General features: G+C 48.4%; 2 protein-coding genes across 3 annotated transcripts in view; both read right to left on the bottom strand.

Moving 5' to 3' along the window:
- Positions 1-4,405: 4,405 nt before the first annotated feature.
- On the bottom strand, positions 4,406-7,947 carry PTS (6-pyruvoyltetrahydropterin synthase). The gene is made up of 6 exons (XM_035555634.2): positions 7,800-7,947; positions 7,183-7,262; positions 6,332-6,354; positions 5,352-5,408; positions 4,967-5,037; positions 4,406-4,828 (listed from the first exon to the last, which is right to left on the bottom strand). Exons 1-6 carry the CDS (start codon positions 7,871-7,873, stop codon positions 4,687-4,689), a joined length of 447 nt encoding a protein of 148 aa, XP_035411527.1. The 5' UTR covers positions 7,874-7,947; the 3' UTR covers positions 4,406-4,686.
- A 2,288-nt stretch (positions 7,948-10,235) lies between these two features.
- The window catches only part of BCO2 (beta-carotene oxygenase 2), a 44,721-nt gene continuing 36,305 nt past the window's right edge, over positions 10,236-18,651 (bottom strand). For both annotated transcript variants that reach the window (XM_050715000.1, XM_035555626.2), the window contains 8 exons: positions 17,946-18,048; positions 16,646-16,774; positions 16,340-16,500; positions 15,618-15,785; positions 13,268-13,405; positions 12,387-12,569; positions 11,251-11,361; positions 10,236-10,895 (listed from right to left, as the gene is read on the bottom strand). In XM_050715000.1, the coding sequence (XP_050570957.1) occupies positions 10,782-10,895; positions 11,251-11,361; positions 12,387-12,569; positions 13,268-13,405; positions 15,618-15,785; positions 16,340-16,500; positions 16,646-16,774; positions 17,946-18,048 (1,107 nt within the window). In that variant the 3' untranslated portion in view covers positions 10,236-10,781. The remainder of the gene's footprint in view (positions 10,896-11,250; positions 11,362-12,386; positions 12,570-13,267; positions 13,406-15,617; positions 15,786-16,339; positions 16,501-16,645; positions 16,775-17,945; positions 18,049-18,651) is intronic.

Genomic DNA, 18,651 nt, shown 5'->3' with positions numbered 1-18,651 from the left:
GAAGAAATCAGCAGAACGACTTCTTGGACTGCAAGGCTCAACTTCTCACCAACATTTCCTACTCCTGCTTATATAGAGCAGGAGGAAGTACCTCGCTCATTTTGAGTTTAACACGGCTGTCAGGATTAGATACTGACTCCATCTGCATCATTCCCAAACCCTACTGCTGCAGAACAAGATGTGGCTTTAGCCCTGGCTCTTTTGAGAGCACCCATCGCTTTTGCATGGGAACACAGCGATGTTTGCCCTCTTTGTAACCCCCTGGGGAGGGATGGGGATAACAGGAACATCAGGTGGCATCTACAGAGCTGCGGCAGGAACACTTGGCTCAGAGGTGCCATCCCCAGACATTCCTACATCACTTTTAGAGCAGACATTCAGTTTTCCAACCCCGTGCTCCAGCAGTGTCTGAATAAACCCCAACCTCCGGTACAGGGAAAGCCAAAGGCCTGCTCACCCTCCCACCCTAACGACCTGATTGTACCTAGGGACACCCACACCCACAGCAATTAAAAGAACACAGGGGTGGTATGGCAAACATCAGAAAATGCCCAAGCCTTCGCTTTGTCACAGGACACCTCCCGTTGTGCGTGCGAGGTATGATCACTCGTTCCCTCCCCCCGGCCCGGCCTCGCTGAGTACACAGGACATGAGGAGAGCACGGCATGTCCCTCGGCCTCCCCTCCTGCTCTTTTCTCCAGCACTGCTTCCCCGTGGCCTCATGCTCTGCTCCCAAACGGTGGCATTACTCTCCCCAAGCCCAGGATGGAGCAAGCCCCCTGTCTCTTAAGGACAGTTGGGTGCACTACGGGGCGGCCAGAGGGACGGCTGCCTGCAGGACAAGGGGCTTGGGCCACCTCTGGGCGACACCGCAGCGCTCACAGGCAGCGGCTCCTCTCCCAACAGCTCACAGTGTCCTTTCCCAAAATCACGGGCTCTGAGGCCTCGTTCAGCCTCTTCTTCCTCCCCACGGCACTGCCAGCCTGGGGCAGAGGGGCTGCGAGCACCCCGGAGCCTTCACCGTGCATCCAAAGGAGCCACAATCCGGGGACGAGATCTGGGCGGAAGAGCTGCTGGTGGGGGCTGCCCATCCCTCATCTGAAGCGACGCCTGGATTATTTATTAACGTGGTCATTGTTGGGGCTACAATGAAATATAAATAGCAGCCTAGGGAGTGGCACGTAATGCTGAGTGGCAGAACTTAGCTCCGCTCCGGATGGTGTTTTCCTTTTGCTGATCCTTCTGTAACGGTGTCCCTTGCGCTCTGCCCTGTTTGACATTTCAGACATCATGGGAAAATGATCGGTTCCCACTCCCCACGCTGCAAAAGCTGGGGATGAACCCGCAGTCCTGTGGTCATTTTGTTTCAAGCCCAGAAAAGAGGCTAAGATGTTTTCTCCTCGCCATGAGGCAGGATGGGAAAACTTTCCCAAGGAACAACTAATTAAAAAGCAGAGCTGCTGCTTAACAGCTTTGCTTTGACACCCGGCAGCCTCAAACTCTGCTTTGCCACCCTGCTAGGCAGAACCACAGGGTCACAGCAGCTGAAGCACAACACGGCACAAGTGCAGCGCGAGCAGCCGAGGTGCGGGCTCCTTGCACAGGCTCCCCATTCCCTCGCCCCCTGATTAAGGACCCTTCCAGGGGACAGGAAGGCAGACAGGGGGCTCCCCACTCGGTCCCTAAATACCACAGCACATTTCTGATCTTGCCATCATTACGCTACCATTTACGTTTCTGTTTTCACCTCCAAATTGCCTCCCTGGACTCCTCACCCCCCATTACCTGAGCAGTTCTCTTTTGACCAGTTCCATCACTCGGTAACTAAGTTACAGCACAGAGATGCTGAATGTTCAATGATGCGAGTTCATTCTCTATACAGCCCTCCCCAACCCGTGAATTTGGAGGCTAATTCCCACAGACTTCCCTACACGGAGCTCACATTCTCCTGCAAAGATCAAGAGCCCCCTAAGCAGTTGGGAGAAGGGACGGCACACACCGTAACTTCTTGGGACACTGGCAACTGCAATCCCAGCTTGGATAGCACCAGCCCCCTTCCCCCAAGCCATTTCCATCGCTCCAGATCTGCTGCGATTTAAACTTGACGGATCAGAGTGGAGGACCCGAGGACATCCCCAACACGCAATGCAGCAATAGAAACAAGTGCCCCAGTTAATGTGGGACTTTGTCACCGTTATATTGCACTGCAGTGGAAGGTCAGGAATTTGGGCTAGTTCTTTCTGGCCCAGCTACCTGATTTCTGGTTAAGGATAGCAAATTGCCGTGCTATATAGATACATCCATTTGTTTGCTTGCTTTTGTCATCAGTGTCAACAGCTGCATTACATTTCTGAGAAAGACACGACATGAATTTTTCAGTCTCCATGATGCCCTGACCATATCAAAGGCTTTGTGAATATGACACAGCAGTTATCACCTGTATGATCTATGGAACATTAGCAAACAGGCACAGTGCATCACACTAGTGAATTACAACATGGGAGGAGCATTCGGCTAAGGTGCAGAGCCTCCCTGGCCAGAGCCCACTGAAAAAAAAACAACTGGTGCCACACCTGGGGTGAAAATGGTGGGGGTGTGACACTGCCAGCAGCGTGGTGCCCCCCTCATCTGCTGTACTGAGCACTTGTGTGACACTGGAGTGAGCCTTCAGCCACCCGCTCCCCAAAGCACTACCTTTAAGAGCCAAGAAAGCAGTGCTGGGGCTCCTCTGCCAGACAGGAAGGTTGGCAGGAACATCCCTCATCTCCTTCTAGCCCCTCTTAGGAGCACATCCACAAAGTTTGGGCAAAGATGGATGAAGACAGAAGCCAGCACAGAACCATCCTCCTACAAAGTGGTCACAGTTTAAAAGAAAGCAGTCAAAGTGTTTTCTGGAGCTGTAAAAAGTACTGTACAGCAGAGCCGGTAGCAAGAGAGAGATACTTTACCTTCAGCCTGTAGTAACATGAAGCCAAGGTTAACTATTAGGCAAGCTTCATTAAACTTTTCTAAATGGTGCTGTTTGCTATCATTATTCAGCCACATAATTTCCTTGTAAAGCAAGGGAATTATTACCCTGGATATCACTTTTTAAATTATACGCATTTAGTTATTCTTAATGGCCATGCCTCCTAATTACTCCGACTACTACTCAGGACATTGCTCTTGTGATGGAGAATTACACACGGTACCATCGCTTCTGCCCCGGGCTGACAGATTGATTTTACGGCCCTTAAAACAACCGTGTGAGCTGTAGAGTAAGTGTTCCCTGACTGGTTTTACATGCATTCCTCTGGCAGCACTTAGCTTTCACTGTATACCTACAGTTTCAGGAACCTTCAGAACAACTTGGTTAGCATTCATTTAAGCACATTTCACAACCTTACCCTTTGTAATGACAACAGTGCTGCCTCTCCTGATCTGCGAGAGGCAGCAGGAAGCTGCAGCCCTGATGACTGGTGCATGCCAAGCACTCCTTTTGTCCACAAGACCTTTACAAGGGATTCTGATGATGAAAATACCAAATAACTGCTGATCAGTAACACAAGCTGACTGCTCTCTCCAGAAAGAAAGGGGAGAGCTGAATCCTGTTCCTACAGAATTCATAAAAGCCTCCCTAAAAAAAAAAAAAAAAAAGAAGCTTCCAGAGGGCTTCAGTGACTGTGGTCTCGAGGTATCACAGGTTGTCCGCTACAATTTCAGCTGCCCACAATCAGATGCAGAAAGGCGGGTCCAGAAAGCTGAGGATTATGCCTGTAGGTCTGTTCTGACCCTGAGCTGAGACAGCACCATGGGATACCCATGAAATGAGTGCTTGCACCACAAGGAGTCAAAACCAGCTAGAATTTGCCAAGATGAAAAGCATTCTCCACAAACCTCCCCAAGAGTGGCATCACTGGGACACTGGCTCAATAACCAGTACTTCAGGGCTTATTCTCATCTGCTTCCCACAAGCCATGTCCCCCAGACACCTGTGGGAAGCAGATGAGAATAAACCCTAAAGTGAACCCTGAAGCTGGGCCGTGGTGCTCCAGCTTTCTCCCATGCGACACCTCTGTGTCGTGGGAGCAGCCCACGAGCCAGCCCTGCTGAACAAGGATGAGCTGCTTTTATTTCCCCAGGTCCCCACGCCGAGTCTGAACAACGAACCCTTCTCTTCGGAGCCGCAGGCTGTCCGGGGGTGCTTTGAAAACAGCTGCACTGCTCATGGTGCCACCTCCTCGGGCAGAGAAAGACCTGCTAGCCACAGGGAGAAGTGAGACTGAAGCACAGCAAATGAATAAATAAATAAGGGAAACAGCACTAAAGCCCAGGTTATTAAAAATCATAAATGAATCCGACGTTTAATTAGACAAAAACCAAAGCCTTTGGTGGTTGTTAGGGATGTACACTTTGCCAAGTCATCTCCTTGCTAGAAAGCTGCTTTATTTAACGTGGTACAACTGCAAATTTCACATCAGCTTTTTGGTTCTATGAAACAGGAATGTCTTGGGAAAAGGCAGACAAATCAACAAATTCTGAGAGCCCAAACTGCTAGACTGCTGCAAGGATTTTTGTAGAGTACCTACACTGGTCCTTGTGTAATACATAGTGGACAGCTAGGCCTTAGAGGCACAGGGAGCAGGGCCGAAGTGATCACTGACGTGATGAGGCAGCAGAGCTTCTGACCAGCGGAGTTAGTTCATTTCACTTCTCGGAGATTGCTTCTTCTCCCTTATAAACAACGATGTTCTGGTCCGTTTCGTACACTTTGACTTTGTAGAGAGTTCCCATGGGCAGGAGCTTCTTGAGGTTTTCCCAGATGAATACTGCCACGTTCTCCGTGGTGCTGAGAGCGGAACAGGAGCAGGCTCAGAACCGACGGCAGTGGCATTTAGGGAGGCTGCACCCAGCTGCAGGACCCAGCCCTGAAGACCATTGCTTGGCCCTCCCTGCAACCACCCCCTGAGGAGACCCCGTCACCCACCTCACAACCTCGGCGAAGTAGGGCACATCTTTATCCAGGTTTTTGTGGTCAAGCGGCTCCATGATAGCCTGCTACAGGAAGAGATCAGTGCCATTAGCCATCATCTTGCACGTGATTCAGCAGATCGAAGGCTCCAGCTACAATGCACAAGGCACCAGCACGTAAAGAAAGGGTAAGAGCCCTACATCCAGCTGTTAACTTCCTAGCTGGAGACATGGTACTGCCTCACATCACCGTGCTCCAGCGTTTCAGCCTTAAATCACGCCTTAATTTCTTCTTTATTTCCTACCATTATCAACTCATCGTGTTTCCACCCTGGCACCAGACAAATTGCTAGGCTCTAACCAATTCTCACAGAGGATGTCTAGGAAAGTAGGGCTATTACCTGCATATATTCTTTCAGGTCTGTCAGGTTTATAACCATTCCCGAGACTGGGTCAATCTGCAGGGAAAACAAAAGGCAGATTAGTAGCCTAGCTACGGGTCCTTATTACCAGGGCTGCTGTGAGCCAGTACAAATCAGTGAATATCCGAGCCACAAAGAAAATCTCTCTTCAGCTTCACATGCTGAGTTTCAGCTCTACCCCTGTGATGTTCCCAAGGGCTAGACACAACACATAAACAACTCCAATGGCTCCACTCCCTGACACCAGGGAGGAAAAAAGCTTGAAAGAGTCTTCAGTGCAAGAAGTTAGCATGGCCATGGGCAGAAAACAGGCATTGAAAGTGCGGGGTTGAAGAGTCACGGACAAAGCAAAGACCAGTCTGAGCTAAGGCAAAGCTCCAGTCTGGAGAAGCCAAAGCAGGTTCTCTAGTTCACAGCGTATTTGGGGAATGTAGAAGGCTTTACAAGTCTAGTTTCAGGTCTGAACAGAACCTCCCCTCTTCCAGGTTCCTGATAGCAGGAAATTCTCAGAAAGGTGTTTAGAAAACATCAAAATAACTCACTGTGCAGAATACACAGAACAATGACAAGATGAAAGCTGAAAAACAACTCCAGAAGGAAAAATTCTTTTATATTCACTGCAAACTACCCTAAGAAGTAGCAGAGAGAATCACCCATCGGAAGCGCCATGCCTCCCTGCGGCTCTGTAGTCATCCAGAGGTGCCCCACAGAGCCTGCACCAGCTGCAGCAAGGCTCTGGCAGAACAAGCTGTGTGCCCAGAGGATGATTACAAGCCTTAAACATGGTTACCTGCAAGTCCTTGTTAGAGGCAAGGTGATTGATAGTGACTTTGGAAAACCTTCTTCTACAGTGATGTGTGCAGAGCTTCCACAAACACCCCAGGAAACCTAGCAATTAGCTGGAACTTCAGTACTGCCCTGCTGCTCGAGGAACGGCAGAAGACGTTGATCACACTTACCTCTCCACGCACAGTGACTATAACTGGAGAAAAAAAAGAAAAATAAATTGCCAGGTCATGTATGTGCCACCACAAACCTGAGAACAAATTACACTAGTGATCAAGGCAGACCATCCATTCATCACTAATTCGCCAGGACTGATGCAGGCTTCCCAACACTTCAAAGTGCAACTGTTTTTATAAAATGGTTATCCACTGCTTTAGGACTTGTGACTCCCCCAGCTCACAGAGGTCATCCTCCAAGGTCTGATGCCCAGGGATACCCCAGCATCCCTGAGGAGCCCCTCCTGGCAGCAGCATTAAACTAGCTGACATCTCAAGCACCTGCTCCCCGTGACATCTGGACAGCCAGCAGCTCTGCAGTACGGGTTTCAGGGCACCTACAGCACAGACAAAGCCCGTCCGGCCTGTGAAGGGGGGAGATGTGAATTTTACATGTGTAGGGTGTAGATGCAAGAAGAACTTGTGAGGACAACTTTCAAATAAAGTCTCTGGGCTGTTTAAATTGTGTGTACTTTGATTAGAAAAACCTCCATTCAAAACAATGATTTTGCAGATTAAGTATCATTCATTAGATGAATGGGAATTGAGATAAGTATTTATTACCTATTTATTTATTACTTATTTAACTTAATGGCTTGCATACCCCTGCTATTGCATAGCCATACCCCCTTGCTGCTGAGGAATCACCATAATTTTCCTTGAAACAAGCAAACAACCACAACAAATGAGGCACTGAAAGCCACGCCAGGCTGCTGGGACAGGGCTGGCCCTGCTCTCCCCGGGGTTTGTGCGCGTTCACGCCGGCCTCTCTCTGTGCCCACAGGTAAGTGCGGAAGCCAGCTCCTTACCTTTATAGTTGTGCCCGTGGCCATTCGGATTATTGCACTTCCCAAACAGCTTCAGGTTCTCCTCGTCGCTCAGGGACTTACTGCGGGAAGCAGAGGCGGCATTTCAGCACCCACCGCAGATTTTCGTGGCTTTGCCCCCTGTGACTGCTTTCCAGCTCTTCCCTCTATTTATCCTCTTGTGTTTAACCCTGCTCTTCCTACTCAGCAGGCGCGCACACAACCGGAGGAGCGTTTGCCCCGTGAAAAGGAGCCGCCAACGTTGGTTTTGGGCCGGTGTTTATGTACACACGCTCCGTGCCAGCTGCCTGCTCCCAGGGCTGCGCGAGCACCGGCTGCTGCTCCCCGGGGACAGGACAAAAGCCCCGGGGCTCCAGCAGGAAGCGGCAGCAGCAAGCCCCAGGCAGAAGCAGCGTTAACCAGCACGCCGAGGGCGCTGCCCCACGGAAAACGAGGGGGAAATAAATCCTCCCTCGGACCCAGCCGCCCCGAGCCCCCCGCGGGACCGAGCCCCCGCTAACCCCGGCCAGGCTCCGCAGGGCGGCCTCGGCGGCTCCCTCCTCCCCTTCCTCCTCCTCCTCCTCCTCCCCTTCCTCCTCCTCCTCCCCCCCGCCGCGGACCTGTGCAGCCGGTGGCAGGCGCTGAAGGACACGGCCCGGGAGAGCCGCGCCAGGCGCGCTGCGGGCGGTGCCATGGGACCGGGACCGGGGCCAGGACCGGGACAAGGACCGGGGCCGGCTCCATCCGGGCCCCCGGGGCTCGGCAGCGCCCCCGGCGGGGGCAGCGCGGCCCCGCAGCCGCCCGGTGCCGGGCAGGGCCGGGCTCCGCGGGTGCCGGGGGTGCTCGGGGGGCGCCGTGCGATGGCGGCACGGGGGTGAGGGGGTGCTGCTGCCGTGCCCCCCGAGCGGCTGCAGCTTCTGCCCGGTTCAGGTGCTGCAGATCCCAGCCCAAGAGGCCCCCGGGGATAGAACCCAGCTCGAGCAGCAGGGGGGCTGTCTGCAGACCAGGACAGGACCAGGGGTTGCTGCAGAATGTGACCCCAGACCCCAGATTTGGGCGTCGCGCCTCTTGCCTTTCCTTTTTCAAGACTGTCCATCCCGTAGGGGTAACGTCAGCAATGATTTGGCCCTTCGGGCCAGCAGTTTGGCTTGGGTTTGTTTTCTTTAACAATGACAGCTCCCCAAAGCGCGTTTATAAATGCATCAGTGCACAGGGGTGGGTCTGCCAGGGGAAAGCCGTCAGGCTCCCAGTGTGCTCAGGAGGTGTTCACAAAGCAATACCTGCCCGAAGGGACTGGGACAACTTCACAGATCTCCTTCCCACCCCCCTAAAATAACTGCAGCACCCTGGGACCTGAGGATCGATTATGAAACTGTGAATTCCCCACCCCCTGCTCATCTGCCTGATTTGAGATGCTTTGGGTAAAGGAAGCACACAGCAGTCCTTCCCCGCACCACTCCCAGGAAGGGCTGCCAAACTCTTGTTCTCTTTCTAGCCTGGCAAACTGATTTGACTGCTGGGGTGGTTATAAGCCTGCCAGACTTACAGGCACGTGCTCCAGTAATGAGGTTCATGGGATCAGGCAGAGGAATCCATGAAGTGTGTGATTTTCTGAAAGCTTTGGGAGAAGGAGTGGGACTGGGAATTGTCAGTGCTGCAAGGCCTTGAATGGAGATAACCACACCGGCTTATTGCCCCATTCCGGGATCCTCCTGGTGCCCCGGGGACAATACAGCACATCTGGAGTGGGACAACTCCAAGCCTCAGGGCAGGATGCTCAGTTCTGTGTTACAGGAACAGGTGAGAGCACAGCTCGCAATGTAGCAGGGACAGCCTGTGAGCACACAACGCAGGCAGGGGCTGGGAGTGTGTGCTGCTGCAGCCCGGCTTTTCTGAACAGAGCAGGGCCTTTGCACTGCACCTCCCTTCCCCTGCCCTATCGATCAGCAGCACTGCCTTTAGTACTCCGGAGGGCTGCAGTTAGCACAGGGAACTTCTGACACTGCTTCTCCTTCCCATCTCCCCAAGAAAAAAAGAGATTAAAAAAAAAAATAAAAAATAAAAAAGGGGGGTGAGAGAGCGCTACCCACCACCACTAAGCACTCCCCTACCATCATTCAGCTGCCCGCCGTGGGGATGCGACCTCGCTGGGGTTTGCCCCCTGGGGGGGGGACAGGCGACAGAAGGGCGAAGCCCCTGCGGCAGGGCTGGCAGCAGCAGGAGCCTCAGCAGCGGGAGCTGGCTGCCACCTGGTGGCCGTGGGAGAGCGGCTGTGCCCTCCCGCAGCGCTGCAGCCCCCGTGTGCAAGCCTCCTGCCTCTCCCTTGCCTTTGCCCACGACCTGGAAGGAGGTGAAAAAGGTCCGAGAGGAAATAAAGCTGGGGCATTTGGGTGGAGTGAATAAGCTCTGACTTGGTCCTGCTCTCTTTGGGCTGGCTTCCAGAACAGCAGGGGTCAAAGCGGAGCAAACTTTTAAATAGGAAGCCAGGGTTTTCCTTCAAACCCTGTGACACGAGTAAAGTTCCCTCTTTGCTCAAGAAACGGGCTCAAAACATGGCCCAGCCTTCTCGCAGTGAAGCAATATAAAAAGTCATCAAGCCAGGAAGAAAATCCCTTGTCCAGAAAGCCTTCACTTTTCAGAGTCCTTAGAAGAAGAGCCTTCAAGTGAACTACTTGGGAGGGCATCCCTCAACGCGCCTCCCCACCGACCCGTCAGCTAACCTCGGAGGCGACTGTCCGGGAACTGTTTCCTGGATGAGGAAACAAGTGTAAGGGAGAGTGCTGGAGTTGGATCTGCACAACTCCAGAACAAAGGGCTATCAAAGCCATAATGGAGTGCTACACGTTTCATACCAGTTGCTTTAGGAAGAAGGCAGGAAATGTTAGCCATCAGAGCCACTTCCAGCTCTTCTGTTTTAGCAGGAGTATGATGGAGATACCTTACATATCTTCGAGATGATTTAACATCACAGGGTGGGTCACAGTTGCTGTTGTTGCCTCCTGTGGCACAGCACAAAGTTGGCCGTACTTCTAGTGAGTGCAGCAAAAGAAAGGAAGAAACTTCACAAGCTTTTATTTGAGGGCACAGTTAGTGTATGGAGAAAAGCACTACAAGTACAGCTTCTGTGAGCATTTGTGTCTATTCTCTGGGGCTTCACTGAAGGCAATCTTGATGCAGTGGGGCCAAAATTACATCCCATCACCGGGCCTACATGTTAGTAGTTGGTTTTACTCCTCTCTTCTGCTTTGATTTCAGCCAATGCCACTGCCCTAAGCACAGATACTTGCTACCCAGAGAAGGTAACGATCATCTTAGTTTCCATTTTCTCCCTTGCAACCCTTATGCATGGCAGCCTCTGTGAACTGCTGCTAACTCTTCTAGCAAGATAGTTGGAAAATTAAGATAAAGCAGGGAGCTGTTAGAGCAATGGAGCTTCTGCCCTCTCTTTTCTGTGAACTGCTAGGAAAGCAACAGTGACCCAGAGGTTATGATAGAGAAGAAACAGTTCCCTTCATCACTGGCATAATGCAGTGTTGGGAGACAAAAGAAAACAGGTTTCTTTCTGAGCCTGACCTCGCCCTGAGTTACAGGAAGTGGCAAGGTCAGTGGGACCTAAAGATGCCATGGAATCCATAAGGCATTTCCACTGGGACTTCTGCTCGCCCCAGTTCTTTGAAGGTTTCTGCATCCAGGACAAGGAGGAAAGCACTTTGGTTCTGCAGGATGAAAAGAAAACCAGAGTGAATGGCCAAGGTGAGCTTCATCCCACAGTCCAACCCACTACATCTGTCAAACACAAAGGAGCCCAAACACACAACCAGGCACAACCAGACCTCACCGACTAAACCCGTAAGACAGTTAGCCAGGAACACCAAGAGTCACAGAGGCCACCCAAGAAACATCAATGTTCCTACTTGAAGTTTACCTAGCTGTGCTTGACAATTGCAGAAGTACACACCATGGGAAGCACGGTGCTTCTATCTGCCAGAGAGCCTTAAATCATTTTTTTTTGTGGTTTAGAAAACATACCTAATGCTACATGGCTTTGATGAACTAGTAGGAATAAGTTACCTCATCGGGGGATATCACAACAGACAGGATGACTCCATTGTCTTCTGCCGTGGCATTAGGCACTGGCACAAACACTGGCTCTGATGGGTAGGATCCTTCCTCCTGCCAAATCTAGCAAGTGCAGTAACATATGGACATGTTTCATTTCATTAACATTTGTCTACTACAGTTAGCAGAGTTGCAAGTTATAGTGCTCCCCACAGAGCTACCCAGGCGTACTCTGTGCCCCGAGGAACCTATAGTTCAACGTTTCAAGTCATTCTTTTGGTTCCTCTACTGTGATGATGGCAGTGTTGTGACAGCACACCCATTGTGCAAGGCACTGTGTAAACAGGCAGTGAAAAGGGTTCCCATTGCTCATTTCGTCCAACAGCTCGCACTGGCACAGGTACAGGCGCAGAAAACATCATCATCCTAGCTGGCACAGCCAGCTTCACACCTCCCTCATGTAGCTCACACTGTGCCCAGGCAGCATGGAGGTGCCTTGCCAGCATGGAGATCTATCAGCACCACCACCTGAAGGTGTAGCTCCTGCTCTTACTGCAGACAGAGCCACAGCACCCAGTGCTGTGTGGAAGAAGGGCACTCTTACTGCAAAATGAGTATCCAGAGCAGAACGATTAAAAATAGGGCATCTCTTTTTGAGGATTCCTAAATTCCTCTAGGCCCTGGGAAAGTCTCAGATTAACAGCTTAAAAGCTTTGGAGATCATTATTTCCCTGTTTATGGGTGAGACAGCATAAATCCCAGCTTGTGTTTGCAGGTGGGGATATGCTAAACCTTGTTTCTTACTAGTGTTATAGGCGTCCTGACAAAATGCCTCCAACAGCCTACTCTACGTGGGTATTTTCTACACTATCTGGTAAGAGATAACTATTTTGGCCTGGAAGAGAGAGACATATTTTACACAACCCTTCCTGTTTCCTCATCTATCTAGAGACCTGGAGTGATATCTTCTGTTTGGTAAGTGTGCTACGTGGGAGATGAAATAAGGAACCTCATTGCAGACTTGTATTATAAAAAAAAAAAAAAAAAAAGCACTGAAGAACACAACGCCTGGTAGATGACAGAACTTATAGGCCAGTTCAGAGGAATGACTCCTAGTGCTGAAAATAGAGAACCCTATTTCACCTCACCTTGAAATTCTTGGTCTCCACATCAACCTTCATCAAGGAATCTCCAATTAAATGCCGAAAACCACATCCATAGAAATAACGGTACTTCTTACCACTGTACTGAGAGTAATTAATCTGGGGGAACTCCAAACCCCCAAAGTTTTCAAAACCCTCGGGGTAGAGATTTTCATGCGTGCACCAGACCTAGAAGAAGTATGCATTACAGGAGCATCAGTTTAGCTTTGACTGGGCAGAAGAGCTGACTGGTCCCACCAACCCACTGCACAGCTGTTGCAGCAAGAAATGTTTGAAGCGCCTGACATTGCACAGAAGCAGGTAGGAACACCAAATCTACCTCCCTTATCTGTTTCATTCAAAGAATTGACTCATCTTCACAGGCATTGGAAACTTCAAGGTCAGTCTAATGTAAAAAACTGAAACTGGAGCGAGTCCATGTAGTCCTGCACCCCTGGCTCAGAAAAACCCGGCTCCAGCACTCAGGAATGTGATGCACAAGATACACACAGAGACTGCTCCACTCAGAGCGGACAACACATGTTCTATACCACCTAAAGCCACACTATCGGACCGTTCAAAGCTAGAAGCAAAGAACAGTTCTGTGACCAGGTGACAGCACAGGGGACTTTGTCAATGAAGAACTTCACATTCAACCAATTGTCATAGAGGCTTGTAACCCACTCGGGCATTTTTGGTAAACCACAGTCTGTCCTTGCTCTCTCATATAAGGCAATGTGGTAGGGTTTGTATTAAAACACCAAGCCCCAGCTTAGTAATGAAGAAATCTTGCTTGCTTGGTGGACAAGCTCTGAGAAGATAAAAGCACAAGATAACTGCAACCTCACTACAGCTTATAAACGCAGTTTTGCAAGTCAAATACATACCTTGCCATCCGCATCTTTCACAGCCTTTGCCAGTGTATAAGGCAAAGGGTTAAGATTCTTCCCCACAGGAGCATCTGAACTCATGTTCAGTGGGAGAACAAAGCGACGGGGGAAAGTTCGGGCTACTGAGTCATAAACCTATTATGAAGCCAGAAAGTTACAGTGATGAGTAGAGGAAAGTGGCATTTTGGGCCAAGTGCCCCTTTTTGGAGGAAACCTGAAGCTTTGGACATACATCACCCCCTAAAATCTTTTCCTTCTATTAAATGTTTTACCAGGTTCTGGCAAGGACTCTGCTTGTTGCAGTACTTTACAGTAGAACACAAAAAGGCACAGAAAGAAAACAAGAGTCGTCATTGCTTTCATAACTGGGTATGGAAATCACCCAGTCATTCTCCAGATACAACCCTGGAACATATGATGCATGAGGTTTTACTCAGCTAGAACAGACTTACACTAAACCTTTTTAGAGCCTGTCCACATATGTCCCACTGGCTTGTGTGACTTGTGCCCTTCTTGCCCAACCACGGTAACGAGCTAATGGGGCTTACAGAAAAAATGCTCAGCAGCACTGAGCATGCCGAGGGAATACCCCTGTTGGAAACTCATCTTCTACAGCCCCACTGCTGATCCCGCTTTGTGGGAGCACAGAGCACAAAGTGGGAGTCCCTCTTCAGAAGCCTGATGCAAAACAAAGCACCGAGAAGCTTCCACATTATTTTAAATAATATGAGTCACTCAGGGAAGAAGCGCTTTATAGGTGTATGAACCTCAGGAGGAAAACTGCTCGACTGTCTCAAATCTCTGTGAGAAAACAACACGACAGAGAACAGAAGACATTAGAGGCACTGGTAGACAACAGAAGAGATCAGAGGGAAGAGCATGAAGGTGCATCAGGGGAGGTTCAGACTGGATATGAGAAAAAGGGTCTTCACTGAGAGGGTGGTTGGGCAGGGATTCTGTGGTGGTGTTTTTCAGTTACTCCAACCTGTAATTTACCGGTTGGATGTGAAACTTCATATGTTAATTCCGAAACCCTATTTTCAAAGCTTTTGTGTTTCAGGTAGCCACAGAAAACTGATTGGTTGAGGAACTCCACCAAACAAAATATGAGCTAGTCAGCAAACAAAAGCACTAAACAGGATTTGGGGAAAATAGATAAATCATGCTCACGCACGCCTTAGCCTTTGGGTGTAGAGTAATTTTAAGATTTGATTTTGAGATGACTTGCATTCATACGTCTGTGTACAATTTAATGGCTAAGCTACTTGCCCGTTAAATAACGTGGGTATTGGAGCATCTAATGCTGACAAATGGACACCTTCAAATGTCAAATTACATCTCTTTTGAGCTCAGAGAAGGCCAAAAAAAAAGCTAGAATCTTTTTGCAGGACAAATGCTCATATCAACACTATGCTGTACTTAAATTAATTTTCATTGCATCTGGGGAAAGAACAAACAAACCAGCAAAAATAAAAAAACCAGCAACAACAACAACAACAAAACATCCCTCCAGGGACACAACCGTACACTTTTAAGATCAGAACTGAATTGCTTTCAGACAGCTCAGACCATAGAGGAAGTTCTGATTTGTCTGAACATGTTGCAGAAATGTTTGCCCTTCACCCAATGGGTGGGTTTCCAGTAAACACATCTGCAGTACAAGAAACTCAAGGCAACCCCATTTTTTCCCATCTATGGCCTATGTAAAATAATGTGTCTTATATGGTATTATATAGTACTTTTGACAGAGCTGGATATAGTAGGTTATGTGTGGGTACGTGCTGTTGTCAAGAGAACGTGAAGAACAATGTAGGGATTTCCTGACTATCTGTGCTTTGCGATTTACATAATAAAGGTTGGGTTTATGAAGTAATGCCTTTAAATAGCAGGGTTTCTTTTTCTTTTTTCCACGTAAATGTAGGGCAAAATCTCATTTTGCATACTTTCTTAGGGGGAAAAGTATTTCCTTTTATTACATGGGGATATGGAAAATGAGTATCATTAAAAATGAAATTTTAAAAGAAAAGCACATTCTGCCTGTCTGGTGGAGATCTACGTCACACACCAGTCTGTAAAAGTTTCAAGGAAATGCTCCATAGAGATTATCTGCTAAGAGATTTAAAAGGAAAGAAAAATACCAACATATCAATAGACCATAATTTTAGTTTTTCCATATAGTCGTAGTTTTTTGGCTTTAGGATATAGACTTTGCCTAGTCTATATCCTCTGCCTTGGGGTCTCCCTGTAACGTTCTCCATTCTACCAGCACGAGTTTTGCTTCAGAAAAGTAACTCCACGAGCATGGGGCCCCAGCAGATCCTAAGCAACACAAATGCAGAGATCTTACCTGATACAGATCCACACCACTCCTCCGCATGTTCTGAAGCTTGTAGGTAGCCAGAGTTTTTCCATCATCCTGGCAGCACAAGTCAAGGACCAAACAACCATGATCTTCAAAGGCATTGATTTGATGGAAAGTAGCAAAGGGTTTACTATACCATTGTCCTGGCAGCACCTACAGTGACCGTAAGAGAGACTGACTTTTCTTCTCTAAATATTGGAGACAAGACTCAGAGACTTGCTCTTCTCGCTCTCATTTCATTCCCACTTATTCCTTAATATTTGTCTTACGCCCTTGAGTTGCTATGGAATGGCTGCTTTAAGCCAGGAAGTAGGCAGACCCAGGTGAAGAAAAGCCAATACAAAGCAGCGCAGGATAGGTCCCTTGCTGTCATGGGTTCATATGTGCTCCATCCATGAATGATACTATAGGCATCATGCCCAGACTCTGCCTGACCCTGTTATATGCAATAGTACTCTATAGGAACCCCAAACTTCTTATTTCTGCCTGTTCTTTTAGGGCTGGCAAAAAGATGAATCAATAGAGCAGAAAATACATGAAGTCACACCATTTCTAAGAAACCAGCACCTGTGCTTTCAAAGCCTATACTGCAGTAACTTCTGCATTGATTCATAAAACCACCTGGGGCTGCTACCCAGCTCTTCTTCTGAGATCTAAAATTCCAGCTACAGTTGCAGAGCTGCTGAAAAGGCCAAGGAGCCACCTACCTCCCCAGTGTGCTTATTCACCACGTGGAAGCGAGTACTGTACTGAGGCTCCCAGTTTATCCCTTCGGAAATGGGCTTCCCACGGAATTTGGAAGTGATAATCCGCATCAGATTCAGCTTGATGGGTTGCTCAATAAAAATGATATAGTTTTCACTCATCCCTGAAAAGGGAGCAAAGGAAGTATCATCAGAGAATTTAGCAAATGAGGCAAAAAAAAAATAATCTACGGGCAGAGGGCAGCAAACAGCCCCATCTGCTTCACAGTAGGCAAAATCCACAGAGTATGAGACAGGAAACATTCTTACCAAAGCTGTGATAGTAGGAGGGTTTCATGTTATCCATTGGAGCAATGGAGCACAGCACTTTTGCTCCCTCCAACGTGTCACTGCAGTTTGACTTTTGTGGAGGGATCTCAATGATATTGTACCTTGTCCCTGGAAAGGAGAATGGGTATTCAACACCACTGAGATGTGAGACTGTCCACATTCATGAAACTAAAGTCAGACTCTGTTCCTTTCTGTTTCCTTAGTGTACTAGGAACCACAGTCATGGGTAAACTAAGCAGAAAACAAATGAACAAACAACTACAAAACATTTAGCAAGTCAATAAAACAATCAACAGCAGATGACTACCACAAAAAGATTTTAAAGGCAGTAGAAGGATCTGCTCAGCCTGGTTAACTACCATCTAGTTTTTTGTTTGCAATGAATTCCTTATTTTAAAGGAATATATTAAACCAAGTTCGTAGATTATATACCAAAGCTGATGAAAACTTTGAACTCTGGCGATGACTGAAGCTCATTTACTAAATCTGAGCACGTGGGCAGCTATGAAGGGCATATCTGAATAAACATCTAAGGTTTAGTCTCGCCAGCTGAAAACAGCATGTGCTGTAATGCCAGATGCTGCTAAAGCCAAAAGGAAATGAAAACAGCAAGAATGAAAAACAAAACTGGGCAACTGCTCAGTGAATTGGAACTAGCCTGAGGTATAATAATAAACAGCAGTGGCTGTCTTCATAGGCCTCAGACACCTGAAGAAGAGGGCTTTCAGCAGTGCCTGCTAGCTCTGAGCAGCCACGCAGATGTAACTAGATCCCAACGTGATCTAATGCTCATGGATTTGAGAAGAAAATATATGCCAGAAAATTCAGGTTCACTGTGAGATAGCCAAGTCACTGTAATAACTTCAATTTTCTTTCCTGTATACACCGTTATCATTCTTATCAAAAGCTGGTTAATGTAAGAGGAAAACGTGTCTAATGTCAAAATTCTTTCAATGACACTTCAACACTGAATGGGACTTTAAATATCATTCTCCTGTTTTCCATAAAACCTTGGCAGAAAAAGTGGGGAATCCATTGGATATTCACAGGCCAGAGTCAGAAGCATCTGAAACTAATTGCTGAGAGAAGACATTTTTCTGGGGCAGGCTGACACCCTGAAATACGGACTAACCCGATCTGCCACCATTTTGACACAAAGAAAAACAGCAATTTCAAGGTCTCTAGACACTGAAGTTTCTTCAATAACTGCTCCTTGAAGCAGCAGGGAGCAGCCTGTCCAGCCCGCCCACCGGCCAGGCCTGGTCAGACCCAATCTTACCATGTTTCCCATAGGAATTGCCCATGTTGTATGTCGTCCCATCAGATGCATAATGAGGATGAGCAGTGGCCCCATTCACTGCAACGAATTTACTCCAGTCTACCTGCAAACCCCAGAGATTTTCGGTCAGTGCAGAAGTTTCCTGTTGCTCTCTAGCAAGCCACAGTGTTTCTAAACGTTAGTTTTGGTGAAGTCTGAGGAAGAATAGCTTAGTGACTACGGCCCTACTGTGAGATCTGAATTTAAGCCTTTATTGTGGCTGAAATCTTCCTGAATCCCTGAAAAGTAACCATGTTTCTTGGTGCATTCATCCTACCAGTAAAATGGGACTAATAGCAGTAGCCATTTCCCTGGGAGACAGGGACATTACTATGGCCAGAAATGCTGACATTGTGGGAACATTGTGCACAGGAGCATTTTGGCTAGGACCCTATGTAATAAGCACTGCAGACATGCAAAAAGAGACAGTCACTGCCCACCCCGCACCCCACCCCCCCAAAAAAAAATAAATTTTTGAAAGCACACATAGCTAATCGATGGTCATTGTCTCACACACACACACGCAAAAAGTACTCTCCCTTCCTGGGGTGGGCTGTGGTTTGGACTCAGACAGAAGAGGGGATGTGCTGGGAAGGAAGTCTGAAGGAAAAAAGATGGAGGGGGATCAACACATGCACTGAAACATTAAGGCACGGAAGATCTGCTG

Source organism: Cygnus atratus, chromosome 22 (assembly GCF_013377495.2).
Source record: "Cygnus atratus isolate AKBS03 ecotype Queensland, Australia chromosome 22, CAtr_DNAZoo_HiC_assembly, whole genome shotgun sequence".
Classification (NCBI taxonomy): Eukaryota; Metazoa; Chordata; class Aves; order Anseriformes; family Anatidae; genus Cygnus; species Cygnus atratus.
Note: the sequence above shows the minus strand (reverse complement) of the source record. Positions and strands in the feature narration are given on the sequence as shown.